A 27957-nucleotide genomic window follows, 5' to 3' on the forward strand; every position below is an offset into this window, starting at 1 on the left:
TTGTAGGGCTTAGCTCACCGCTTCATTGCTGTTTTTCCCTCACTTCCCCTTATCGGTGTTTCCCTTACTTTTTTAAAATGTCATATTTTTGCTTTTAACCTTGTAATGTCTTTTAAGATATGTCTCATGCAAAACGTATAGACTACAACTACTTGTCTTAAGTAAAAATATTTTCTTTGTGTTTATAGTGCTGAAACTGCTGAAAGATGGCAGAAGAAGTGGTAGTAGTAGCCAAATTTGATTATGTGGCTCAACAAGAACAAGAGCTGGACATCAAGAAGAATGAAAGATTATGGCTTCTGGATGATTCGAAGTCCTGGTGGCGAGTTCGAAATTCCATGAATAAAACAGGTTTTGTGCCTTCTAACTATGTGGAAAGGAAAAACAGTGCTCGGAAGGCATCTATTGTAAAAAATCTCAAGGATACATTAGGTAAGTTCATTATTAAAAAGAAACCAACAAATCTGCTTTTGAAAATTTTTTAACTATGTCCTTTTGAAATTTTTTTACTATATCATTGGTGAAGGTTTGCAGAGCAGATCAATTTTCCATTGAACAATTCATATATATTTTGTTTCATGTCATTGATTGCAATCCCCACAGTTGTAATACCACTCAGATACTTCCTTCCTGTGTTTCCTGTTTCCAGTTCTTTTCCTTTCCTAACCAACTTTGCTCTTGGGAGCAACCATTTTGATCAGGATTGGTTGATTGTTCTAAGAAGTGTGTTGTATATCCTTAATACTGTTGCTCACCTTGTAGGTGACTAAAAATTGTTGGACTAAAAATTGAGCTTTGGGAGTGAGTTCAATTTCAGGCATGAAGGGTGACTAAAGCCTAAAGGCTTAGGGGTTCCACCAGTCTGTTCATCCTGAGTCTTTTTTATGATTTTGAGTTTTCTTCCACATTTTCCTCTCTATTCAAGACATTCTAGTGTGAATCTTTTCAGGATGATCTGTAGTGGTAACAACACCTTGCTTGTGAATATGATCCTATTTGGGAATAGGGTTTCCATTGTTATGTTAATGAATCCATTCTATGATGATATTTCAGGCTATTCCCTTCTCTAGCCCTCTGTTGTCTATTTTGTAATGTTATGCAAGGGAAACTAAGTTTCAAAAGACAGCCAAGGATCTTAACATTGTTTCCCTGCTTTTGCCCATTCCAACCATGTCACAATGCCTGTATCCCAGAGCCCTGTTGTTCCAAGGTTGTGCATACATCATTCTTTACCTCTGTCTCACTTAGCCCATGCAAACGTGTCTAATTGTTTTCCCATCAGCCTTGTTCTTACATCCCCCTCTCCCCTCTTGTGCATTCCCCCACCCCAGCACCCAAACTATCTTGTGTCTATTCCCTACCCTGTGCTCTACTTTCCCCTCCTTCCCTTCACTCCACCCCCCACAATCCAGTAACCAGCAGAGAATCCCCTGCTTTAGTATGGGTTCTTTTTCTTAGTCTTTTACAATAGTGGTCCTATGTAGTATTTCTCCTTTTGTGACTGACTGGCTGATTTCACTCATCACAATGTCCTCAAGGTTTATCCATGTTATGTGATTGCTTGCATCTTCCTTATTCTTCTTCAAGGTAGCATAATATTCCATTGTTTGTATGTTCCACAGCTAATTTATCCATTCTTCCATTGATGGGCACCTAGGCTGTCTCCATCTTTTTGCTATTGTAAATAGTGCTGCTATGAACATTGGTGTGCATATATTTACTCGTGTTATGGCTCGCATTTCTTGTGGGTAATACCAAGTGGAGGAATTGCTGTGTCATAAGGTATTTCTATTTCCAACCTTCTGAGGAAGTGCCATATTGCTTTCAAGAGAGGTTGGACCATTTTGCAATTCCACCAGCAATGCAGGAGCTGGGCCCAGTCTCTTCACATCCTCGCCAGCATTAATTGTCCTCTACTTTTTAAATCTTTGCTGTAATTGCTCGTGTGAGATGATATCTCATTGTTGTTTTCATTTGCATCTCTCTGATGGAATGACTAGTGATCGTGAACATTTCTTCATATGTTTGTTGGCTGCCCAGATCTCTTCCTTGGTGTAGTTTCTGTTCATATCCTATGCCCATTTTTTAATTGGGTTGTCTTTTTCTTGTAGAGTTGTAGTTTCCTACATATTTTAGAAAAGAGTCCCTTGTCTTATGTGTCATTGCAAAAGATTTTTTCCCATTCTGTGGGTTCCCTTTTTACACTTTTAGTGAAGTCTCTTGATACACATAAGTTTTTAATTTTCAGTATGTCCCAATCATCTACTTTGCCTACTTTTGTGTGTGTCGTTTTCAAAATGTTTGGTAGCGTGTGTATGCCATGAATTTAGAGCCCTCACATTTGTCCCTAGTTTTTCAGTGATGGCCTTCATAATTCTGGGATTCACATTTAGGTCTTTAATCCATGCTGAATTGGTTTTTGTATAAGGTGTGAGGTAAAGGTCTTTTTTCAGTCTTTTACATATCACTTTCCCATTTCTGCCAGCACCATCTGTTGAAGAGACTATTTAACTCCCCGTGCGATGTATTTAGGCACTTTGTTGAAAATCTGTCAACAAAAGAAGAATAAGGAAGATGCAATTTCTGGATTCTCAATTCTGTTCCATTGATCCATGTATCTTTCATTGTACCAGTTTCAAGCTGTTTTGACCACTCTTCTTGTTGTTGTGAAGTGCCGTCGAGTCAGTTCCGACCCATAGAGACCCTCTAGAGGGTTTCCAAGGAGCGACTAGTGAGCTTGAACCAGCAACCTTGTTGTTCAAATTGACTTTGCAGTCTAACATATTAACCCACAGCGCCACACTATAGCCGTATAATAAATTTTGAAATCACTGAGAGCTTTCCAACCTTATTCTTCTTAAGCAGTGCTTTGCTTTTCCTGGGTCTCTTTCCTTTCCATATAAAGTTTGTAATTGTTTTTCCATCTCTGTGAAGAATGTTGTTGGAATCTGGATTGGGATTGCATTATATGTGTAAATTGCTTTGGCAGTATTGACATTTTCAAAATGTTAAGTCGTCTATCCAGAAGCATCATACATCCTTTCATTTTTGTAGGTCTCTTTTGGTTTCTTGTAGTAATGTTTTGTAGTTTTCTTTGTATAGGTCCTTTGTTTCTCAGGTTACATTTATTCCAGCTATTTCATCCTTTTGACGGGCACTGTAAATGGTATTGCTTTCCTATTGTCCTTTTCAGCGCTGTCGTTATTACTATAGAGGAATCCAACTGATATTTGTATGTTGATCTTATGCCCTGCCACTTTGCTGAATCTTCCAGTGAGTTCTAGTAGCTTTTTTTATTGAGTCTTTGGGGTTTTCTGTGTATAGGATCACACCATTTGCAAATAGAGAGAGTTTTACTTCCTCTTTGCCAATTTGGATTCCTTTAATTTCCCTGTTTTGTATAGCTCTTGCTAAAGACTTCCAGCACAGTGTTGAATAGGAGTGGTGAAAAGGGGCATCCTTGTCTGGTTCCTGTTCACAGAGGGAAGGCTTTCAGTTTCTCTCCATTGAGAGTAATATAGGCTGTTTGGTTTTGTGTATGTGCTCTTAATTATGTTGAGGAATTTCCCTTCAATTCCTACTTTGTTGAGGGTTTTTATCAGGAATGGATGTTGGATTTTGTCAAATGCCTTTTGTGCATCAATCGTTATGCTCATGTGGTTCTTTTCTTTTGTCTTAGTTTTATAGTGAATTACGTTGATTGTTTTTCTAATGTTGAACCATCCTTGCATCCCTGATAAGAATCCCACTTAATCATGGTGTATTATCTTTTTGATGTGCTGCTGGATTCTGTTGGCTAGGATTTTGTTGAGAATTTTTGCATCTATGTTCATGAGGGATATTGGTCTATAATATTCTTTCTTAGTGACGTCCTTCCCTTGTTTTGGTATGAGGGTTATGCTTGCTTCATAAAATGTATTAGGCAGTTTTCCATCCTCCTATCATCTGGAATAATTTGAGTATAATTGGTGATAGTTCTTTCCTGAACTTTGGTAGGACTTACCAGTGAAGCCAACTGGACCTGACTTTCTTTTGGTTGGGAGTTTTTTGATGACCTGGTCAATTTCTTCTTTTGTTATGGGTCTGTTCAGGTTTTCTGCTACACTCTGTGCGTTTAGGGAAGTCATGTTTTTCTAAAAATGTTTCCATCTCTTCTAAGTTTTCAAATTTTTTGGAGTACAACTTTTCATAGTATTCTTATTATCCATTTGATTTCCTTTGGTTGTGTTTTGACCTCTCCTGTGTGGTTTCTAATGTGTGTTATTTGTGTCTTCTCCCTCTTTTTTTTTTGTTAGGTTTGCCAATGGTCTGTCAATTTTGTTAATCCTTTCAAAAGAACCAGCTTCATGTACTGTTTATAGTTTTTCTGTTTTCTAGCTCATTTATTTCTGCTCTAATGTTTTATTATTTCTTTTCTTTTGGTGGCTGTAGGTTCCCTCTGTGTGTCTTTTTCTAATTGTTGTAGATGCTGTGTTAATATGTTAATCTTTGGTTCTTTCCTCTGTTTGGATAAATTTCAGGATTCTGTTTGGATGTGTGCATTTATTGCAATAAATTGTCCTCTCAGCACCGCTTTTGCCGTGTCCTAAAGATTTTGGTATGTTGTATTTTCATTCTCATTTCTTTCTAGAAACTTTATGAGTTCACATTTTATTTCTTCTACTACCCAGTTGCTTTCAGCAGGCTGTTACGTAGTTTCCATGTATTTGACTTGATTTCCTTGGTCTTCCTATTGTTGATTGCTAATTTGATAGCATTGTGATCTGAGAAGATGCTTTGTAGTATTTTGATATTTGTAAATATATGGAGGTTTGTTTTGTGGCCCTAAGACATGGTCTATTATGGAGAATGTTCCATGTGCATTGCAAAAGAATGTGTATTGTGTTACTGTTTGGTTGAATGCTCGGTATACATCTATGAGGTCCAGTTGGCTGATTGTGTTGTTTAGTTCCTCTGTGTCTTTGTCAAGTTTCTTTCTGGTTGTCCTATCCATTTTTGAAAGCAGTGTATTAAAATCAGCCACTAGTACTGTAGATTTTGTTTCTTTCTTCAAATCTATTAGAGTTTGCTTTATATATTTTAGAGCTGTTTCATTTGGAGCATAGATATTTATTATGGTTTTGTCATCTTATTCAATTGTCTCTTTAATCATGAGACAATGTCCATCTTTATTTGTTATGCTGGGTTTTGCCTTCAAGTTTATCAGAGATTAGTACTGCCACTGCCGTTCGTTTTTATTGCAATTCGCATGGTATATTTTTTCCATCCTTTGACTATTAATCTATTTTTGTCTCTGTGTATAAGATGTGTCTCTTGCAGACTACATATTGAAGGATCTTGTTTTTTTATCCATTCTGCCATCCTCCGTCTTTTAACTGGTGCATTTAACCGTTTACATTCAGTGTAATTATCGATAGATATGGATTAATTGCTGCCATTATGTTTGTTTTTTTGTGGTGTTTCTGCTTTCTGTGTTCAGCATGTCTTCCTCTGCTGAGTTCATGCTTTCTGTGTTCTTTCTTGTGAGTTTCCTCATAGTTTTAAATGTTTCTGTGTTCTTTTTGGACTTTAATTTTCTTGGTATGTTGTGAAGTGTTAATATTCTTTGAGGTTACTTTATGTTCTATTAACTTTTCCCTCCATTTGGTGCAGTCTATTTTATCCTGTAATCTACCTGACCTTCCCACCATCTGGATCTTTATTCCTAATGTTTACCTTCTTTCACGTTGTTATTGTTTTGATCATAGACTGACCCTCCCAGAATCTCTGAGTTTCTTCTTTTAGTTTTGTTCTGTTCTCAACTCTCCCATCTCTCGATTTAGTTCTGGGAGGTGCTGCCACTATTTCAATCTCTGCTTGTTGTCTGTTTTTGTTGGTTCTCAGTCCACAGAACTCCCTTTAGGATGTTTTGTAGTATATGGTTGGTTTTAGCATAATCCCTCAGCTTCTTTTTATCCTGGAATGTTTTGATTACACCATCATATTTGATTGATAGCTTTTCTGGATAAAGGATTCTTGGTTGACAGGTTTTTTTCTTTCAGGGTTTTTTATATGTTTCCCCATTGCCTTCTTGCCTGCATGGTTTCTGCTAAGAGATCCGAGCTTAATCTGACTTGCTTGCCTTTGTATGTAACGCTTCTCATTTTCCTAGCTGCTTTCAGGATTCTGTTCTTACCTTTGATTTTGGAGAGCTTGATTATATGATATGTCTTGGTGATTTTCTTTTGGGGTCTGTCCTTCCTGGGGTTTGTTGAGCTTCTTGAATATTTACCTTTTCACTTTTCAGGATGTTTGAAAATTTTTCTTCCAGAAGCTCTTCAACTATCTCCTCTGTGGGCTTGTGTGATTGTTCCTGTTCCGGAATGCCAATAATTCTTGTTATTCTCTTTATGTTGTCCAACATGTATTTTAGACCTTCTTCAGATTTTTTTATCCTTTTTTTCTGTTTGTTTTTCTCTCAGTTAGTATTGAGAGATTCGTCCTCCAGTTCACTAGTTGTGCCTTCCATCTCTTCTGTTGTACTCCTTTGCCCTTTCCGTGTATTGTCTATTTCTGATATTCTATTATTGATCATGTGGACCTCTTTCTGTAGGTTTTGAATTGTTTCCAATGATGTATCTATCTTATTTGATTGTTCTTCTAATGTTTTCCTGACTTCTTCCTTATTTTTCTCAACTCCATTGTACAGTGTTTTGAAACATTTTATGATCATTTTTCTGAATTCCAAGACCTACCCTCCTTCCAGAATGGAGTCCAGGTCTACCTCTAGGTCATTTGTCTCAGGCATTTTATCTTATTTATGGATGTGTGCTGATATGGTCATCTATTTTTGGCTTTGAGACATGTTTAGTGTTAAGCTGTGGCCTTAATACTTAATTGAGTGTGTGTTTTGGTAGGTTTTATGCTTCATGATTACCTCCAGGTAGATGTGATCAGGAATTGGGCTTTCCTTTTCACTCTTCGTATTGCTTAACTCAAAGTCACTTTCACAGGTGTTGTCTGCCTCCCTGGTGTATGGCAGTTGATACTGGTTCTTGCCTAGATTGTGGGGCTTTATAGTGTGTGATTGTATCTTAACTGTATCGCAGCAATTGCTGTCTCTTCTTTGGTAGTATAGGGAGAAAAAGAGCCCAGTAGAGGAAAAAGGGGGGAACAAAATCAAAACACAGTAGAACTAAAGAAAGAACAGCAAAAAAGCAAGGGCAGAACGAAATAGAAAAAAAAAAAACCAGATTGGATATTCTAGTCTGTAATTGTGGGAAAAGGAGAGAAGAAAGAAAAAAAAAGAGAAAAAATCTGTAGCCTAATCCGAGTATGACTTTAATGTCCTCTTTCAGCTTCTTGCCTCAAGGTCGTCTGATAAATTTCAAGATGCCACTGTTGGTTATTATGCTGTACTTTAGGATTTTATTTTCAGCTGGGTTTTTTTTAAACAGTCTCCCTCTCCTCACCTCCTTTTCCCTATTAATAAACAGTTCAGGGCCGGCTGTGGCCGTTTTAAGCTGTTTGTTTGTAGCATAGTGATTATGGATTGGCCTGCCAAGCCCAAGGCTGGCAGCTGGAAACTACCAGCCGTTCTGCCGGAGAAAGACAAGGCCCCCTGTTCCCACAAAAATTCACAGCCTCAGAAATCCCGCACAGAGTCATTATGAGCGGGAACTGACTCTCAGGCACTCTGCTTGCAAGAAAGGTGGGTGCCTCTAGATGCTGAGAGGATCTTTGCGCTTACGTACATGGTGGAAGAACCCTCCAGTGGTGGGGGTAGGGGGCATCCACTCTCTCAGGCACCCTTTCTATTCACTGGAATGGAAGTATGGAATGGAGGTATGCAGACAGCCAATGAACAGATACCAAAACAAAAACCAAAGTAAAACCAAACAGTATTGTTGCCTTTGCTCTGAGGTTCCCATGGTCGTTAATTCCCAGCGGGTCTGCTTGCTCCCCTGCCTGGTTCCCTTGTTTGGTCTTGTCCAAGTTGAGGCTGGCAGATTCTAAAGTAGGGGATTTCTTGCTTCTACTGTACGTTCCACTGGCTATAAGCCTTCAAACTTTTATAAATATTCCTACCTGTGTCGTTCAGTTTTGTACCTCTGCCCTGAACCTGCTTCATCTGGTATTCTGTGGTATTGCTTATGGAAACTTCACTGCACCTCTACCCTATCTGCCATCAAGCCCCGCCTCCCTTATGCTCTGGACTTTAGTTTTTAAAAACAAACTCATTTCATTTTTATTGGTGAAAGTTTTAAACTATGGGTTATTACTATAGATCAGCATGTGCAGAGCTGATCTCTTTAACACTTTTTCTTTTTAACCCTCTTTCTTCCTCTAGAGGAGCTCTCAAAGCACAGTAGTTAAATGCTTGTTGATAGGTTGGTGGTTCTAATCTACTAGCTGCTTCATTGGAAAAAGATGTGTTGTTCTGCTTTCAGCAACACAGTCTCAAAACTCTATAGGGCAGTTCTACTCTGTCAAATAGGGCCATTAGGTGTCGGAATGGAATCAGCAGCTGGTGGTGGCTGTGTGCCATGGAGTCAGTTCCGACTCACAGCGACCCTGTACAGGGTTTCCAAGGCTGTAAATCTTTATGGGAGCAGAACGCCTCATCTTTCTCCTGCAGAACAGCTGGTAGTTTCGAACTGCTGACCTTGAGGTTCACAAAGCCTGATTCGAACATAGAAAGTTTTGGGTTTTATAGGCACTCCATTAGGGCCAGAAACAGTGGAGTCTGCTTCCCTCCCTTTGGGCTTGGCTGAGATGATAGGAAGGAAGGAAATGCACAGGGAGAAGGGGGAGTACTTGCTTTTTTTTTTTTTTTTTTCACCTTTTAAGTTAAACTCCTTCATAAAACAGGAAGGAATTGGGAGGGACAGAATTTCATTTCTTGTATCCAGGCAAGCATTCTGTTGCTTAATAGTACTTTACATAAGGGGTTTCAGAAAGTTTTGGGAAAAATTCCATTACCTTTAATACTGTTTTCCCTACAAACTTTTTGAAGGCTCCTTATATCTATCTGTAGGAGAGAAAGTTAAATTTTTCTTGCAAAAATAATTTTGGAACAGTGTAGCATGGTGTGTGAAATATTATTATTAGTTGTCATTTCTTATTCACATTTTTATATTATTCTAGATGAGTGTCATTTAAATTGTCAGCCTTAAAAGACAAATCTTTGATGTTTTTAACTAGTTTTAAACATCTAAAGTTAAAACATAGTACAATTAAAAAATAAAAACCCAAAATATTGTTTTCTGGGCTAGAAACATGTTCTAGTATTCCAAAGGAATTGGGCTACTAACCTAAAGTTTGGCAGTTCGAAACTATCAGCTGTTCTGCTGGAGAAAGATGAGGCTTTCTGCTCCTGTAAAGATTTGCAGCCTCGGAAATCCTGTGCCAGGGTCACTATGAGTCGGAATCGACTCCATGGTACTTAACAACAAACAACAAAAGGTGATTTAGTAAATGTAGTTAGCAGTCTGAATTTTCACTATAACATTTAACCCCACTGTATATGGGTATGTTTTTTCTCTTTCTCAGATTTTAAGGTTTTGCAAATAAGATCATTGTTTTTAATGATTTTTAAATGACAAATCAGGAAGGTTTTCCATCAAATGTTTTAGAAATCAGAGACTGAATCAGGGGTGTTGTTGTTAAGTGCTGTTGAGTCGGGTCTGATTCATAGTGATGCTGTATAAGGTTTCTGAGGAGTGGCTGTTGAGTTTGAACTGCTGAGCTTGTGGTTCAAACCAACCTTGTGGTCCAGTGCTTATCCTATGGCTCCACACCAGAACTCCAGAATGAGGGATACTTCTCATTTTATGAATGCTGGACATTTGTTTAAAATGTGTTGAATAGTGCTATGGAGAAAGTTAAGATAACTGTTGTCAAGAAAATATGTCTGATAGTGATGAAGAGCACTTAAAGAACTCAATTTTAACCTGTTACATTTAATAAGGATGGTAGTACCCCAGACCTAGGATGTGTGCCATTATTGACACAGGATGTTAAGTGTGTTGGGTCTTTAACGACTCATAGTCACCCTAGAATTAAATGGTGAGTTTGAACCAATAACTTTGCACTTAGCAGTTCAGTGCTTATTCTGCAACAGCATACCTGGACACCTAATAAAAAGATGTTAAATGCCTTTGAGCTGAATCTGACTCGTAGCAACCCTGTATAGGGTTTCTGAGGAGAAACTGGTGGGACTGAACCTTGTGGTTCTCCGTCCAGTGTTCATCCTATAGCACCACAAAAAACTAACATCAAGCAGAGAGGAAATATTCCAATTTTTTAAAATGCATATACATTTTACAAGCTAAATTACAAACAACTTATTGTTAGTACTCCTAGCAAACTTTAATTACTATTTTTTATATCACTGAGATAGTTTTAACAAGACATTGTATCTATCTAAGTTTTAAAGGTCTAGTTTTATTGTTAACTCTATTGCTATGTTATAGTTGTTACTGTTAAGTGCCATTGAGTCTGTTCTGACTTATGTGACCCTGATGAGCTGCTGGTGAATTTGAACTGCTGACTTTACAGTTCAAACCGACGTTGCAGTCCCCAGTGCATTATCCCACAACACCACACCAGGGCTCTATGTTACAGTTATTACTATCTATATTCCAAGATGCTTAAGATCAGTCTGTCTTAAGTCAAGTCTTCAATTTCCCATAATTTCGACACCCCTTTTTGATAATTTAAATGTCAGGATAATGCACTGGGCTGCAGGGTCTGTTTGAACTGTGAGGTCGGTGGTTCACATCTCACTAGCTGCTTCTCGGAAACCCCTATCCAGGGTCACTATGAGTTGGAACCCACACTACAACACTTAACAATAACAACAATGACATGTAATTAATGGATTTGCTTCAAAATTATTGTGCTTATGGAAGCATTGTTTGAAAATTAAGAAGGAAAAGGAGAAAATGGAGGGGGGAAATAAAAAGATACTTAAATATATATTTTAGCTACTAAAAAAAAGTATATGCTTTAAAGCTTCTTTAAAAATAAGCCTGAACAGTAGGTCACATATTGTGACCATTGTGATATATGAGGAGAAAGATAATGGAATTTTCCCATGAACTTTTCAAAGCCCCCTTATATTTGTTTTTTATAGTTTGGGGGGACATTTTCTTTTTTAAAGAGAGAAGCCAGAGAAAACTATCTATTGCTTGGGTGTAGGCCAAGTCACATGGATTGGGTGTGGGAAGTTTCAGCGTTGCAGAACAGACCAGGAAGTTCACTGAAAATTATCCAGAGCTGTGTAACAAATTGACAAAAGAGAACGCTGGATTTTTATTCCAAATGGATTGGTTAAACGTCTTTAAGGATTTTTTCAGTAAGTTAATCTATTTATTAAATCCTAGGTTTTCTTATTGTGTGTTTTAAATTAGAGTTTTTTCATTTTTGTGAACTTAAAGAACTAACTCCATGGAGAGACTCTGGTTGGGTTTATATAAGCGGGTGCTTTTATGTTGTTTATGAAATAGAAGCTAAGTGGTACGTGATATATCAAATAATACTTATTTTGACTTGAGTAAAATAACTTTGAAATCTTTTACTGTGAATGCTTAAGTAGCAAATAGGAAAAGGATATAAACATTTTGCTTTTGATCCAATTAGTTTTAATGTACTAATTTCAATTTACAAACATATGAAATGAATTACAAACTTACTAAAAATATTAGGGGAATAAGGGAGTGAAGATTCCCTCATTTTCAACTTTTGAATTAATATGAAATTGTTTTAGTACTGTTTACTTAAATTTTAGAACCATATAAAAGATAAAGTTTAGTAAAGATTTCTGGAGGAAATAAAAGAATGTTTTGGTTTTAATGATTTAAGATTGCTAGAAAGTATCAGAAGTTAATATTTGAAATGAATTTTGAGAGGTGTTAGGTAAAAAAAAAAAAAAAGAATACTGAAAGAAAACAGTGAATTCTTGAGATGATTTTTGAGTCAGATCATAAAGTAATGTTAATACTAGCCTAATCTGTGTCTGCTGACAGCCTTTGTCAGATCTTATGGCAGCAGTGAACTTGATCTGATCTTGAACATTTGCATAGTGTTTCCATTAAAAATGAACAGAGGAACTGTTGTAGAAGTCATTTGTGCATAAGGAGCCTAAGGAAACAAAGAGTAACCTGTGGAGAGATTTCAGAGAAAAGGACAAAATGGAAAAGGAGCAAGTACTTGGCTAAAAAATAATGTGGTAATATGAAGACTATTACTTGTTTTTTTTTTTTTGGTGGTAAGCTTGATTCCTGTGATATATATATATATCTTTTGGGGAGTTGTTAATTTTTTTGAATCTTTGTATTTACATTTTCAGTAAGTTTGGTTAGTGTTCCTTTTAAATTATAGATTTTTTTTTTTTAAACAATCATTTTTACTGTAAACTCAGTGTGATTAAGTCGATTCTGACTCTTGTTGTTATGTGCTGTGGAGTTGGTTCAGACTCATAGCGACCCTGTACAGGGTTTCCAAACGGGAGCAGAAAGCCTCATCTTTCTCCCGCGGAACAGCTGGTGGTTTCGAACTGCTGACTGCGAGATTAGGAGCCTGATTTGTAACCAATACGCTACCAGAGCTCCTTAGTAACCTTATATAAGGTTTCTTAAGGTATACGTCTTTAAGGGAGCAGAAGGCCTCATATGTTTCTTTTGCAGAACTGTTGGTGGGTTTGAACTGCCAACCTTGCAGCTAGCATTCCTAGTGCTTATCTTATAGCGCTACTAGTGCTCCTGTTTTTACTATAAACCAGTTACAAATCATAGAGTGAAACACTAACATTAGTTTCACTCTATGATTTGTAACACTAACATGGCAGGAATGCTTATGACAATTGTTCTTTATTACTAATAATTACTGTAAATCAACCAGAAATGGTATAAAAAGAATATATTGTGTCACTATTACAGCGATTCAGTGTATCTTATGAATGATAAAACTATCATCTTTATATTGAATTCTAGCAAACGTGAATTAATTTTAAATGCATCTGTAGATCAGGGTTCAGGATTTTGAGATTTGTAACCAAACTATCCTTTCGTCAATTCTAACAGCATCTCCCAAACTTAGATTTATTCTTCTTGTCAGCTTTTCAGAGTAGACACAGACTTCTTACCCTTGTACTCCCTGAGCATGCTTAAAAAATAGATGAAAGAGTATGTACTCCTGGTGTTGTTAGCTAGAAGATTATTCTTAAAAACAAAATAACCCAGGTTTAGAAAAAACAGAGGATAAGAATAATTTATAATGCATTTTCTTTTATGTAGATGAAATTTACAAATAAAAGTACAATTATTAAATGAAAACCTGTGATAGGAAAGACATTATATTATTTGTTGAGTTGGAATTACTTAATTCTGCTCCCAGATATACCTTCTACTAGTCATGTGACCTAGAGTATATAAATAAACATTCCTGATTTCCTGTTTCTTATTTGGAAAGTAGTATATTATTGGGCAAGACTAGATGATCCTGGAAAGTCCCTTCTAACTCAAAAATCTTATGGTATTGGTAAATAACTGAACGATGTTACATATGTCATAGAAATCAGGGGATATCCATGAGAGAGAAACTAGCTTTAGAGAGAAAAATATGTATATACAGAATTATACTTCACTAAGAAAATAGAGGAGTCCTGATGTGTGCTGTGGGCTAATGCGCCAGACTGCAAAGCCGTTTGAAGTGCAAGGTCAGTGGTTCAAGCTCTCCAGCTGCTCCTCGGAAACCGTATACAAGGTTGCTATAGGTCGGAACCGACTCGACGGCACTAACAACAACTTGAAAATAGAAGAAGAGGTAATACTTTCTTTGGCCCTATTCTGTTGGACATTACTTTGTGATTTAGGTGAAAGAAAACTGTCATGCTTAAAGAAAATAAGGACCTGTTGAAAGCAATAATTAATACACTAGATTCAGAAATACTTTTGAAAGCTAAAACTAGGTGGAAGGAAACAAAATGATTATGAACTGAAATACAAAATAACTGCATTGAGTTTTGTCGGGGACCCGCCTCGACATTGGGGTTCAGTTCACGAGGAGAGGATACCTGACGGCGATTCATATATATCAAGAATACACAGAAAGAGAGAAAGAGAGAGACAAAGAGGCACCCCAAAGCCAGGGTGGATACATCACTGATAGGCAGGCTTGGGACTACAGGCATCGTGGCCTCTGCAGGCAGCAACTCACTGCCCTGCAATCTTTACTGCATGCCTTCCAACCCGTAATGCACCGATCTTTACTCCATGCCTGCCAACCAGTAATGCACTGATCTTTACTCCATGCTTGCCAACCAGTAATGCACTGATCTTTACTCCATGCCTGCCAACCAGTAATGCACTGATCTTTACTCCATGCCTGCCAACCAGTAATGCACACCTGGGGAGGCCCGGGCCTCTGCTTTGTTCAGGGGAGGAGCTTCACACCAAGCTGGGAGGGACTTAGGCAAGGTACAGCTAACATCAGTACTTTTCCAGACATTCAGGTAACTTTACATAGTACTTCACTGGTTCGAATCCCAGGCCAGCAACTTGGAGTCTCAGGCCCAATTCACATATCTATAGCCCCTGAGCATAGTTGGGGGAAGGTGAGAGATAAAGACAAAAGCTTGGGCTGAGTCCTGCTGCTTTGGCTTACTGAGCCAGGTCTGCAGGACGACTCCAGACCCCCAGGTGAATGGGCTGCACCTGGAAAAGGATTAGGGAGGATGGGTTCTTTGTCTATAAACAAAGAGCTGTGAAGTAGCCAAGAGCTGCTTGGTAATGCAGGTGTTAAAAAAAATCTCAGCAAAGTCCCTGTTCGTATAGATTGAAATCTATAAAGTGTTCACGTGAAGTGATGCAATAGCTTTCTTAGATGTGTGCTGGCCAATTAAAACATAAAGTAGCTTATCCACTTTGGATACTCAGATTTTAACAATATCATTGAGTAACTCAGATGCTTCCAAATATTGCCATTCAGTATATCAAGGATTTGGAAACAGGTTTCATAAGGAGTCCTTATGATTACAAAGATTTGCCCCCAGCAAGGGTGCAACTGTCATGTGAAGGTGGAATATTCACAGTACATAACCAGGTTCTTAAAAGCTTTTGAGGAGTTTGTAATGTATTCTATTTAAGAAGCAGAGCTATAGGAAGAGAAATAAGATTAGTAGAGAGGAGTGATGGGAAGATTGGAGGTTCTACTAACAATTGGAAAAGCTAAGAATGAAAATGACTACCTCAGAGTTGTGATACTACTCTTACCTGCAAGATTTAGGGCTGAACTTTTACCACCCCCACCTGCCTTGACTGGTCTAGCTATCTGAGGGGAGTTTGTGGTAAAATGGAATGAAAGGATAATGAATTTTTTTAAAAAACAAACTTTTTAAAGCCTTCTCCTATAATAAGATAGTAAAGGTTTGTTTAGTTTAGAAAACTGAAACCTAAGAAAATCGTAACTATCACTGGTTGAATGAGGGCTTGCTCTGTGTGCACTATGCTGTTTTACGTATGTACTTTTACAAATTACGAACAAAAAATGTATGAGGTAGGTACTGCACAGCACCATTTTATAAAAAAGAAATCGAGTTCAGCGCTTCACCTCTGGGCAGTTTGTGGTTGCTGCTGGGCTGTCATGCGCTGCTCCTGCTGCTCTACTTAACAGCTGTCTGCTCCGCTCGACCCCATGATGCCTGTGGACCTCAGCAACGCCTTTGAACCTGCAGGAAGTGGATGAGCAGCCGCAGCACCCGCTGCAGGTTAAATACAAGGTGGACGAGCTAGGCAAAGTACTGACACCCACCCAGGTGAAGAACCGCCCTATCGGCATTACATGGGATGGCCTAGATTCCGGTAACTCTACACCTTGGTCTTGACAGACCCAGATCCTCCCACATGAAGGACCCCAAATTCAGGGAATTGTACCATTTTCTGGTGGTCAACATGACGGGCAAGAATGTCAGCAGTGGCACAGTCTTCTCAGATTATGTGGCCTCCCATGGGCACAGGCCACTGAAGTGTGATGAACCCATTCTCAGCAATCAATCTGGAGAACACCGTGGCAAGTTCAAGGTGGCATCTTTCCATAAAAAGTATGAGCTCAGGTTCCCAGTTGCTGGCATGTATTACCAAGCCAAATGGAATGACTATGTGCCCAAACTCTATGAGCAGCTGTCAGGGAAGTAGGGAAAAAGGAGAGAGGTCAACTGCTCGGGAGGCTCCAGGCAGTGATGCCCAGTTCAGTGATGCATGTAGATTTCTCCTCTTCCTAGTTCCCCTTCATTCTTACAGGAGGACTGGAGAAGTCAGATAGTAGTTTAGGATGCCTTTTCCTTTATATGTCTAGGTCACACATCTCAGTTTATGTTTTAACCAAATTGAACTCCAATTTTGGGGTGATGTTTTGGTATTGTGATGGGACCATCAAATTGTTAAAAATAGCAACCCAGAATTGAAAGAGGAAGAAGATCCCAGTCAGAAGACCAAGTCTACAGCAGTAGAGCAAAGACTTCATCTTTAAGGGAAGCCTGAGTTTGTGATGTTCAGGCCTGGCCCTTGGGACAGGCAGCCATGCTAGGTGCAGAGTTATTAGGAGTCCTTGAGTTCTCTGCCTGTTGAATTGATCACTTTTCATTAGCGTAAGGAATGTTGATGTGGAGTGAATGAATATTGTGTTATGTTAATTTTGCTGTTGCCTTATAGTTCAATAAAAATGAAAACACTCAAACAAGAAATCAAATTCAGAGGTTAAATAAACTTGATGGTAATCACACCAGAAAGTAGCAGAACTAAAAATCACATTTGGGATCAATTTTGTTAGAAATTCCCTACTGGACCTTTTATGACCCTTAAGGACTAGAGAACTAAAAGTGAGATAAGCAGTGGGTTAGAGGGGGTTGATTCAAAAGTAAAATGAAGATAATATATTTGATTTGCGGGAGACAGTTGTAGAATAGATTATTGGTGGTGATAACGTAATTTAGAAATTTTAGAGATTTGTGTGGCTTTGTAAAGTACTTTTGCATATGCTGTCTCATTGATTGTGGAAAACCTAGGTTTAACTCCTGGCCAGTGTACCCTTAGATTTAGTCACTATTTGTTTGTCACTGGAAGCTTGCATGTTGCTGTGATGCTGAACAGGTTTCAGCGTAGCTTCCAAACTAAGATGGACTAGGGAGAAAAGGCCTGGAGATCAACTTACAAAAATCAATCTTATCTATGGATCACAAAAGCCCAATTTTCAACTGATCTTGGGGATGTTGCTGGACTGAGCAATGCTTCAATCTGTTACGTATGGGGCCACGACTAGTAAGGAGCCAAGTTTCAGGTAGCTAACAACAGCAGTAACATTTCATTGATGACAGGAGATTAGAAGGACACTTTCTTGCAATAGAAACAAGTCGGTAAGTTGTCCTTCTCAAAGAATTTTAAGCAGTGGAACAGTACATTGAACTGACTAGGGATATTTGTTTACCCTGTACATTTGTGTCATCATTCACATGGTAAATATTAATGGAACACAATAAAGGAGGCACTTGGGATTAATTAAACCCACCCACTGCCATCGAGTTCAACTCAGTGTAATCCTACATAGTATTTTTGAGACTGAATCTGTATAGGAGCAGACAGCCTCATCTTTCTCGCATAGGGCTGCTATGGGTTTGAACCACTGGGTTAGCAGTCCAGTACTTAGCCTGTAGTGCCATTAGGGCTCCCTAGATACTTGGAATAGAGAAGTAATTAAGAAAATCGTATCTGAACTCAAGAAAACAAATATTGGTATACACAGTGTTTAGTGCTTTGGTTGCAGAAAAGAGAAAGACATTGGCTGTTACACGGACAGAAATCTTTAATGAGAAGATATTGGATTGAATCTTAAATAAAAGCCAAGTTGTGTTTCAGGCAGAAAACATCACGTGTAAAGGTGTACGTGTACAGGGCCTTGAAAAAATAAGGGGTTTTGTTTGGTAACTCTTAATGAGTTTGATATGGCAATAATATTAGTTTGTAGCATCAATGTGTTGGGTCTGAGCCTGAAGAAATGCTCAAAAGAGTAATCAGTGAGGGCTTTGTGTTCTGCAGGAAACAAATATTCTAAGATTAAAACACAGTTTGGGGTGTTTTCCCCCCTTGGGACTTAATATCTAAAATGTCTTCATTCCTTTTGTTGATAATTTTTCATTTGTCTTTACATTATCCTTTTCAGAATTAGAAAAGTACTTAGAGACTAGTCTTTTTGGTATTCATTTTTAGTGAATTTGACAAGTATTGAGTATTTGCACAGTTCTAGGTGCTGTAGGAACTGCAAAAGTTCAGTAAGATATGGAACATTCCCCTATGGAATCTTATGCAATAGTTCGTGGGTTTAGAAGACAAATGCTGGAAAAGCTTTAATACAATATCTTAGATGTACAAAGTAGTAGTAATAAGATGTTTAAATAAAGGAGAGCTTACACATTACTAGGAGTCCTGATGTAGCACTGGACCAGAAGGTTAGTAGTTCAAACACATCAGCTGCTCCTTGGGAAACCCTATACAGGTCTCAGTGAGTTGGAACTGACTCCATGGCACCTAACAAACACTATGCACATGTTAGTAGCGGTTGTGGTTGGGTCAGTTAAGCATCTTAAGAAACATGGATCAAGGTTAGTAAATTAAGGTATTATTTGTGATAGTACTTTTATTTTTTTAAAGGTTTTTATTGTGGATTGTGTGAAAGTTTACAGGGCAGATAATCAGTTTTACATTCAACAAATCATACACCTTGTTTCATTATAATGATTATAATCCCCTACATGTACCATCAGTTAACAGTATTTCTCTCTATTCACGTTAGTGTGGGGGAAAAAAAACAAACACCACTCAGGCATATATAATAATTTATACCTTCAAAGGGCACATTCTGCAAGTCTGCCTCCTGGCCACCAGCTCTTAGTCCCTCTATTCCCATGAATCTAGATTCCTCAGCCACTCTCCCTTTCCATGCCCTCATCTCCGCCTCTGTCTCTGACATTGCTGCTTCTCTGTGTAAGGTCCTGCATTCTGCTTGTGCTCTTCTCCCTTGAGATTCTTTGGGTCCTCTGTTTTTGGTCTGTAAGATTCACCACTTCCCTGTTTTTGTTACAAAACTTCTACCTTTACAATTGTGACATTTGCAATTAGTCATGATAACAGTTATTCACTATTGAATCATATAAATCTTATCCCCATCTCTTTTAATCAGACCCATCTAAACAAGATGAAAACTATTCATTGGGGACTCTTTCTTCTTCCCCCCAACACACTCTTAAACTAAACTCTCTCTTGAAAGCTTTTAAGCCAATCACTTTTTTTCTTTTATTGCCCCCTCATTTTAGTAGCCAATGTCTAAGTTGCCCGTCCCTATCTACCCTATATACAGAGGGGATATAATTGATTCTTGATGTAAAGACTCCTTCCCTCTCTGTTGGTATTTAAAGTTACTACCTCCATGAGTATAGTTCAGGTTCATCAAATTGTAGCAATTTACCCTTGTTTCCTTTATCCAAAAAAAAAAAAACAACTGTTATTTTTTTTTGTAATATTCCTCTAGTCGAGTTCTAATTATCAAACCATTGAGACTAGGTCAAATGGGTATTGTCTGCAAGTTTGGGTGTTCTTGTGCTTCTCCCCTCACTTCATAACAGCTGGATGCTTCACTCTCAGCTCTAGCCCTCTGTGTCTTTCATTTGTCGACTGAGTTCAGGCTGATCTGCCATGTACGTCATTCTGTAGTTGTGTGTTCTTGCTGGTTCTCAGTCCACAGAACTTCCTTTAGTATGTTTTTCAGAGCAGGTTTGGCTTTGGCAAAATCTCTTAGCTTCTGCCTATCTTGGAATGTTTTGATTACACCATCGTATTTGATTGACAACTTTACTGGGTAGAGGATTCTTGGGTGGCAGTTTTTTTCTTTCAGGGTTTTATATATGTCTCCCCATTGCCTTCTTGCCTACATGGTTTCTGTAGAGAGATACGAGCTTAATCTGATTTGCTTGCCTTTGTATGTTATATTTCTCTTTTCCCTAGCTGCTTTCAGGTTTCTGTCCTTAATATTTGATTTTGGAGAGCTTGATTATTATGTTTTGGTGATTTTCTTTTAGGGTCTGCCCTTCCTGGGGTTCGTTGAGCTTCTTGAATGCTTATCTTTTTGCTTTTCAGGATGTTAGGGAAATTTTCTTCCAAAAGCTCATCAGCTATCTCCTCTGTGGACTAGTGTGACTATTCCTGTTCCAGAATGCCAATAATTCTTAAATTATTCCTCTTCATGGTATCCAACATGAATCTTAGGCCTTCTTCAGGTTTTTTAAATCCTTTTTTGTGTTTGCTCTATCTTAGTAGTATTGAGAAGGAGCTCTGGTAGCATAGCAGTTACGAATTGGGCTGCAAACTTCAAGGTCAGCAGTTTGAAACTACCAGCTGTTCTGTGGGAGAAAGGTGAGGCTTTGTGCTCCTGTAAAGATTTACAGCCTTGGAAACCCTGTACAGAGTCCAATGAGTCAGATCCGACTCAAAGGCACTTAACAACAATAGTAGTTTTGAGAGATTTATCTTCTAGTTCACTTGTTCTGGCTTCTATCTTTTTGATTCTACTCCTTTGCCCTTTTCAGTGTATTATCCGTTTCTGATATTCTATTATTAATCGTTTGAACCTCTTTCTGTAGGTTTTGAATTGTTTCCAATGCTGTATCTGTTTTATTTGATTGAGGTTAGCCCAGGATCAGGCAGTGTTTTGTTCTGCTGTGCATAAAGTCGCTATGAGTCTGGGTTAATAAATGAAGAAAGACTCTAGGAATATAGAGTTGGGAATGAATGCCGTTGTATGCATAGATTATAGATATGACAAAAGAAACTACATTTGCAGTCAAGAGAAAATTCCTTAATTTAGGATACTTTACTATTATAATTATGTTCTACAGTTAGCCCTGGTGGTGCTATAGGATACACATTGGACTGCTGACAAGCTATAGTTTGTTAGTCAAACCTACCAGCTACTCTACAGGAGAGAGATGAGGCTTTCTACTCCCATAAAGATTTATAGCCTCAGAAAAACCTATATAGGGTTGCTATTGAGTTGGAATTGACTCGATGGCAGTGAGTTTGTTTTTTGGCGTAGTTCAGAGCCTTTGGTAAGATGAATAGGTAAACTCTCATGTAATAACTGACATTAAGCCCTTAATTTTGATTATGAAAGGGCAATTTGCATCTGATTTCCAAAGAGAAATACCATATAGAACTTTGTTATGTAAGTATAAAGGTTGATAATCATTGTTTTGTGTTCTTTTCTCACTCCCCCTCCTCCCCCCTTTTTAAATAGGCATTGGAAAGGTGAAAAGAAAACCTAGTGTGCCAGACTCTGCATCTACTGCTGATGATAGCTTTGTCGACCCAGGGGAACGTCTCTATGACCTCAACATGCCTGCTTATGTGAAATTTAACTACATGGCTGAGAGAGAAGATGAGTTATCATTGATAAAAGGCACGAAGGTGATCGTCATGGAAAAATGTAGTGATGGGTGGTGGCGAGGAAGCTACAATGGACAAGTTGGATGGTTCCCATCAAACTATGTAACTGAAGAAGGTGATAGTCCTTTGGGTGACCATGTGGGTTCTCTGTCAGAAAAATTAGCAGCTGTCGTCAATAACCTAAATACTGGGCAAGTGTTGCATGTGGTACAGGCTCTTTACCCATTCAGCTCATCCAATGATGAAGAACTTAATTTTGAGAAAGGAGATGTAATGGATGTTATTGAAAAGCCAGAAAATGACCCTGAATGGTGGAAGTGCAGGAAGATCAATGGAATGGTTGGTCTAGTACCAAAAAACTATGTTACCATTATGCAGAATAATCCATTAACCTCAGGTTTGGAGCCATCACCTCCACAGTGTGACTACATTAGGCCTTCACTCACTGGGAAGTTTGCTGGAAATCCATGGTATTATGGTAAAGTCACCAGGCATCAAGCAGAAATAGCACTGAATGAAAGAGGACATGAAGGGGATTTCCTCATTCGTGATAGTGAATCTTCGGTAAGTTGGTTTATAAAGATAAATGAAAATAGGGTTCTGAGTAATAAAAAAGAGAGAGTTGCAGAGGTTAAGTGGCTTTCCTAAAGTTACCTGTCACTGTTGAATTGATTTTGGCTCATGTTAACACCGTGTGTATAAGAGTAGAACTGTACTCCATAGTGATAGGTTTTTCAGAAATAGATCACCAGGCCTTTCTTCTGAGGCACCCCCTGTTGCGCTTAAACTCTCAGCCATTTGGTTAGCAGCTGATCACATTAATGCTTTTGCCACCCAGGGAGGGATCCACCCTAAAGTTTTAGTAAGCTAGATAACTGTTTCCAACAGTACCTATTTTGTGTCTATTGGTTTTATATTCCTGAAATATTTTCTGTTGTATTACACTGAAAAATGAGAAAATAGACCTACTTCACTGAAAGTAAAATGATGCAGTAGACTAAACTAGAAGACCATTTCTTAAATTACATATGGTTTGTAATATTTAACGTTGTTGTTGTGAAGTGCAGTCATCGGTTCCGACCCATAGCGACCCTGTATAGGGTTTCTGAGGAGCAGCTGTTGAGCTTGAACTGCCGACCTTGCAGTTCAAACGGCTTTGCTGTCTGGCGCATTTACCCACAGTGCCACACCAGGACTCCTTCTAACAGTCTAGTTATTGTAAAATTTTAATATACCCATATCATGAATATGGCAGAGGACAAGGTAATTTTGTTCCCGTTTCATATAATTTTGTGATGAGTTGGAGCCAACTGGATAACAACTAACAACCATCCTTATAATACAGAAAATTTCTAAATTAAAAAATATATTTATGAAAAATAGTTTTGTATTTTAAAAATGAAAAATTGTTTTTAATGTACTTTTATTATGTACTCAAAAACTTAACACTGCGTTTGAAATGTTGTTTGTAATAAAAAGTAAGCTGTTGGATAAGTTAAAGATAAAACAAAGCTGTGTTTTTGTTATGTGCCATCAAATCAATTTTCACTCAGCGACCCTGTATATGATTTCTGAGGAGCCTCTGGTAAGTTTGAATATCTAACCTTGCATGTAATTGTCTGCTGCTTATACACACCAGGACTCCAAACAAAGCTCCAAATAAAACAATAAAAATTGAATATCAATATGGGCTCTTTTGAGAACTCTTTTGGAGTATTAGAATCTGATGACCCTTTTTCTTTAAATACGGCCATTTTTTCCCTTTGGTAAAGGATATTACAGCTTATTCACTTATCACACCTAATTAGTATTGGCTTTGTTTGTGTATATGTAGCTGCACAACAATGAATGTGTAATTTACAAAAGGTTGAAAGGAAGAAGAAAACTCCTTGGTTTGGTGCGGTGCTGGTATGTGTGGATTTGAGAGAGATTGAGATTAATTGAACTGTCTGATGTGAAAGTCAAGAAAATGGAGTTTGTACCCAAGGAAAACAAGTTGTTGATGAGAAGAAAGTGTGGTTCGATGTGTTTTCTATTAGTGCCTGAGGTGGCCCTTGCTTTTTGGGGCAAGCAGTAGGCAGAGAGGTTTAGGAAGAGAGTGACCTTAGATTGAGTGTTAAAGAAACCCTAAGTATGGGATATTTACAAAAAAAGTTAAAATGTTTGAAATTTGAGAATTACTCTGTAAAAACAAGCTTCTGGGGTTGATATATAGACTGTTTAGAAGAGTAGTAGTAAAAAAACAACAACAAAAACTAAACACCTAATTAAGAAAATGGCTTGAATGCAGAGTACAATGTAATTTCTTTTGGGTAACTGAGCCTAGATAATAAGCAAAATATAATGTTATTTTTAGCAGTATAGTCCTTAGTGTTAGTGGGTTCACATGGGCATGTTTTGTCATGTACAGTTTTCTTTATAAAATTATGAATTAATTGCCAACATGGAAGAATTAGAAGATTTATTATAAAAATTCAGGCTTACCTTGTAAAATAGGAACTCATCAACATTGTGCTCATGTTGTTGTTGGCATTGTGTTAGAGCATATTAGACTCAAATTCAACTGCTTAAGTTTGAATCCTGGCTCTCTTAACTACATGGATGATCTTGGGCAAGTCAGCTTCTGTAAACCTCAGTTTTCTCATCGATAAAATGGTCTATTTGTATTGTAGTAAAGGGAGTAAATAATTTAGAAATGTGTAGTACTTAGTAAGTGCTCAAATTTTACTTACTATTAATAGTTTATTATAGCAATGCTATTTTCTAAATGTTTACTGTAGGTTTTTTTGTTTGTTTCTTTTCTTTTAGCCAAATGATTTCTCCGTGTCACTAAAAGCACAAGGGAAAAACAAGCATTTTAAAGTCCAGCTGAAAGAGACTGTCTACTGCATTGGGCAGCGTAAATTCAGCACCATGGAAGAACTTGTAGAACATTACAAAAAGGCACCAATTTTTACAAGTGAACAAGGAGAAAAATTGTATCTTGTCAAACATTTATCATGATACTGCTGACCAGAAGTGACTGCTACACACTTTAATTTGTCATGTAATTGAAGACTGAGAAAATGTTGGTCCGTTCATGCTTGATTGGATGCTACTGTTTCTAACTAGATGAGAATTGACTATAATACATATTTTTATTATAATTCAGCAATACATATATAGTATGTATGCAGAGCATCTGTATAAAGCATTTACTTATTCTTGTCTGCTTTATTGTTCTTTACTGTTTTTTTCTTCTAATATTAAGGTTTTATATTTTTTTAAAAATCAAATAATGCAGATTAGAGGTCTTTACATGGAAGAATTTCTTGATTGTTTTTCCTTTATTTTTTTGCCACCAGGGCACCCTATTTGGTTGTTCCATCATGGTTTTCCTTCATATAAAATTCTTATACTGATTGATATATGGCATATGCTAACATTACAAATCTTGGAGAATGTTAATCTTTTCTGTAACTAAATAGCAATAATAAATGAAAACATAGAAATTATTTTCAGGCGTTGTATTTGTCACAGGTCATTGTACATACCAAGTATGTTGTGTCTGCCATTATTTTTAAAAATTCATTTATTTTCTTCAGTGTAAAGTAAGACAGATTGGACAGGCTGGAAAGCATCTTGTACAGTTTCAATTTATAACTATTGAAAACAAATAACTAAATTCTTAAGGATATTTTTGGTGCTTCTCCTTTTTCTGGCTATTCAATAGAACAAAACTGTCTCTGTGAGATAAGTAGCTTTTCCAACTGTAAATGAATGCTGTAGTGTTATTTTTCCTTTCTTTTTGCTAGTGTTATATTACCAAAGCAATCTTGTATTAGGACATGTTGAGTTTGTGCCAATGTGAAATAAGCTATGGCCAAATTTGATGGAAATAGGAGGTAATACTAATTTCATTTCTAAACATCATTAAATATCAGGTCTTAGTATCTCCTATTTTCATGCCCTCCTTTCAACTTTAAGCTTATTGACTGAGACACTAAAATTTATGTATTTTTCTCAAATAGTTCAATACTTGAGGGAAAGGTGAGATGAGCTCATGGTTAGTGAAAATTATTTTTTCTATCTTAATTTTTACAGGTCCTTTTATTATGTTTCATTTCACACATAGATTTTGGGTTTATGAATGAGAAGGGGCTACTATAAAGTATTGAATCCACTTTTGCTTGATCACAGAAAAAAGCTCTCATATTTTATAGACGTAGCTCACTTTTTCCCTCATGAATTTAATTTTGAAGATTTAGGCAAAATAACTTTTAAGTATTTTTATTGGAATCCTTATTAAAACCATAAAATTTAGTAAACAATAGGATATCATATGATCTTTGCAAAAAATTTCCCAGTGTTATCTTATCTAAGCATATGAATATTTCTGTCCTTAGATATGTTATAAAAAATGTAATAATTCATGAGATTTGGGTTGTTTTTTCATCATTATTTTGAAATATGTTTTTATTCTTTAAATCTTAAAATCATTTAAAGATTTACATTGCCACTGGGTGGCAGCCTGCTTTTTGCATTATAGCAACTGGAATCAGCAAATGTAATGAAGATATTGGTATGTAAGTCAAATCTTCATTTCATCTGTTTTTAAAGCCTTTTAGTTCATAACATCTTACTAATTCAGATGTAATTTTTAATAGGTAAGTTTAATGGAAATAAAACTCATGTATACTTGCCTTTGAGTGGGGAGGGGCCGTAAAAATCACATGAATATAAACTGAAGGAAGGTAACTTTAAAGTGGTTGTAGAAGACTAGTTTGTAAGTTTTCCAAACTTTTAACACTTCTTGTCAAACTCTCTCCCAGCCCCCAATCTTCCTTATGAAGACTTATACCTGTTTTGTTTAAAGGCAGCAATTAACACTTTGTGACAGCACTTAACAACAGTGTATCATCACAGTCAGCAATTTATAGCAAAATGTACTGAGCATGATTTTAGAAGGGAAAGGGGAGTGGATAAGCTGGATACATATTTCTATGTCATATTTAGATTTATTGTAGCTAGAGAATTACCAGATAGCATTGTGTGACAATATCTCTTTTATACTCTTAAGGGATGAAAACCTCATTGAAAACTATTTAATTTTATACTTTGGCAACATGTTATCAATTTTTTAAAATGTTAAATCAACATTTATAAAAAAAACTGGCTGTTTTTATAAGCATACCTTTTACTTGAAGCTATTCTCTTAAGAACTAGAACAATCTTAGAAAACATCTACATAGCAAAATAATAGCAGGAAATGGACTAGAAACTAAGTTTCCTTATTCCCAGTCTGAAGTTTGCTCTAGAGTGACACTGGAGAGTCCTGGGAATAGAGTTACTGAAGTTGTCTTCCGCATAAGAGATGATTAGCTATCAAGTTAAATTTATGTAACACATAAACCCCTATATACAACCCTTTTATTATTATTGTGAATTGAGTGAAGGTTTACAAAGTAGATCATCAGTTTTATAATCTAACAAATCATGTACTTTGCTTCATTAAATGGTTGCAATCTCCTCCATGCACCAACAGTTAACAGCATTTACCTCTGTTCACTTTAAACCAGGGCATTCCTTCCTATGTCTCCCTGTACCCCCATCTTTCTTCTGCCACACTCCCTCTGGTTGTGTATTGCCTACCCCAGTCATCCATGTCAACACGTGTCTACCCTCTAGTGCATGTATCATCCCCCCCTTTTTTTTTTAAATCTTTTTAGATGTACAACAACAACAAAACCATGTAGGAATATATAATCATTGAGACAGCTAAAGGGTACCTTCTGCAAGCTGGCTTCCTGGCTGCCAACACATAGCCTTTCTCTTTCCATGAGTCTAGAGTCCTCAGCTGCTGTCTTTCTCCATGCCATCACTTTTGCCTCCATCTCTGGTATCACTGCTTCTCTGGTTAGAGTCCCATGTTCCACTCATGCTCATCTCTCCTGATGGTCCTAGGGTCTTCCTCTGTTCCTGGAATTTAAGATTAACTACTACCCCCTTTTTGTTACACAACTTCTACCTTTACAGTTGTGACCATTGCAATTAGTCATGATAACAATTACTATTGAATCAAATGAATACTATCCCCATCTCTTTTCACCAGACCCATGTAGACTAGAGGAAAACTATTCAGTGGGGATTCTACCTTCCCCCATGCACTCTGAAACTAAACTCCCTCTTGAAAACTTGTAAACCAGCCACTCTGTGCCTTTTTTACTGCACCCCTCCCATTTTAGGTAGCCAATACAACCTACTTTTACAAAACTTTAAATCTTAAAGTTGGTGGCACTGTGAGTTAATAGGCTGGACAGCAAGGTCATTTAGAACCTCAAGGTCATTAGTTCAAACTCACCAGCCATGCCTTGGAAACACTATACAGGGTCACTATGAGTCTACCAACTGGACAGCACTTAACAATATAAACATAACAAAAACTAGTATTGCTGTATCCATTATTTGGTTATAAATCCTTAGGGTTCAGCAGAATGTATATTACTAA

At 37.3% G+C, this 27957-nt stretch overlaps 1 protein-coding gene and 1 pseudogene across 2 annotated transcripts; both read left to right on the forward strand.

Annotated features, from left to right (window-relative positions):
- Positions 1-186: 186 nt before the first annotated feature.
- On the forward strand, positions 187-25139 carry NCK1 (NCK adaptor protein 1). 2 transcript variants are annotated; one of them, XM_006846606.1, is made up of 3 exons: positions 187-432; positions 21322-22034; positions 24279-25139. In XM_006846606.1, exons 1-3 carry the CDS (start codon positions 207-209, stop codon positions 24471-24473), a joined length of 1134 nt encoding a protein of 377 aa, XP_006846669.1. In that variant the 5' UTR covers positions 187-206; the 3' UTR covers positions 24474-25139. The 2 variants fall into 2 exon arrangements, with proteins under 2 accessions (XP_006846669.1, XP_006846670.1); XM_006846607.1 differs by lacking the exon at positions 187-432 and adding an exon at positions 11221-11338.
- On the forward strand, positions 14947-16175 carry LOC102828115 (annotated as a pseudogene).
- Positions 25140-27957: the final 2818 nt, after the last annotated feature.

Source organism: Chrysochloris asiatica, unplaced genomic scaffold, assembly GCF_000296735.1.
Source record: "Chrysochloris asiatica unplaced genomic scaffold, ChrAsi1.0 scaffold00028, whole genome shotgun sequence".
Lineage (NCBI taxonomy): Eukaryota > Metazoa > Chordata > Mammalia > Afrosoricida > Chrysochloridae > Chrysochloris > Chrysochloris asiatica.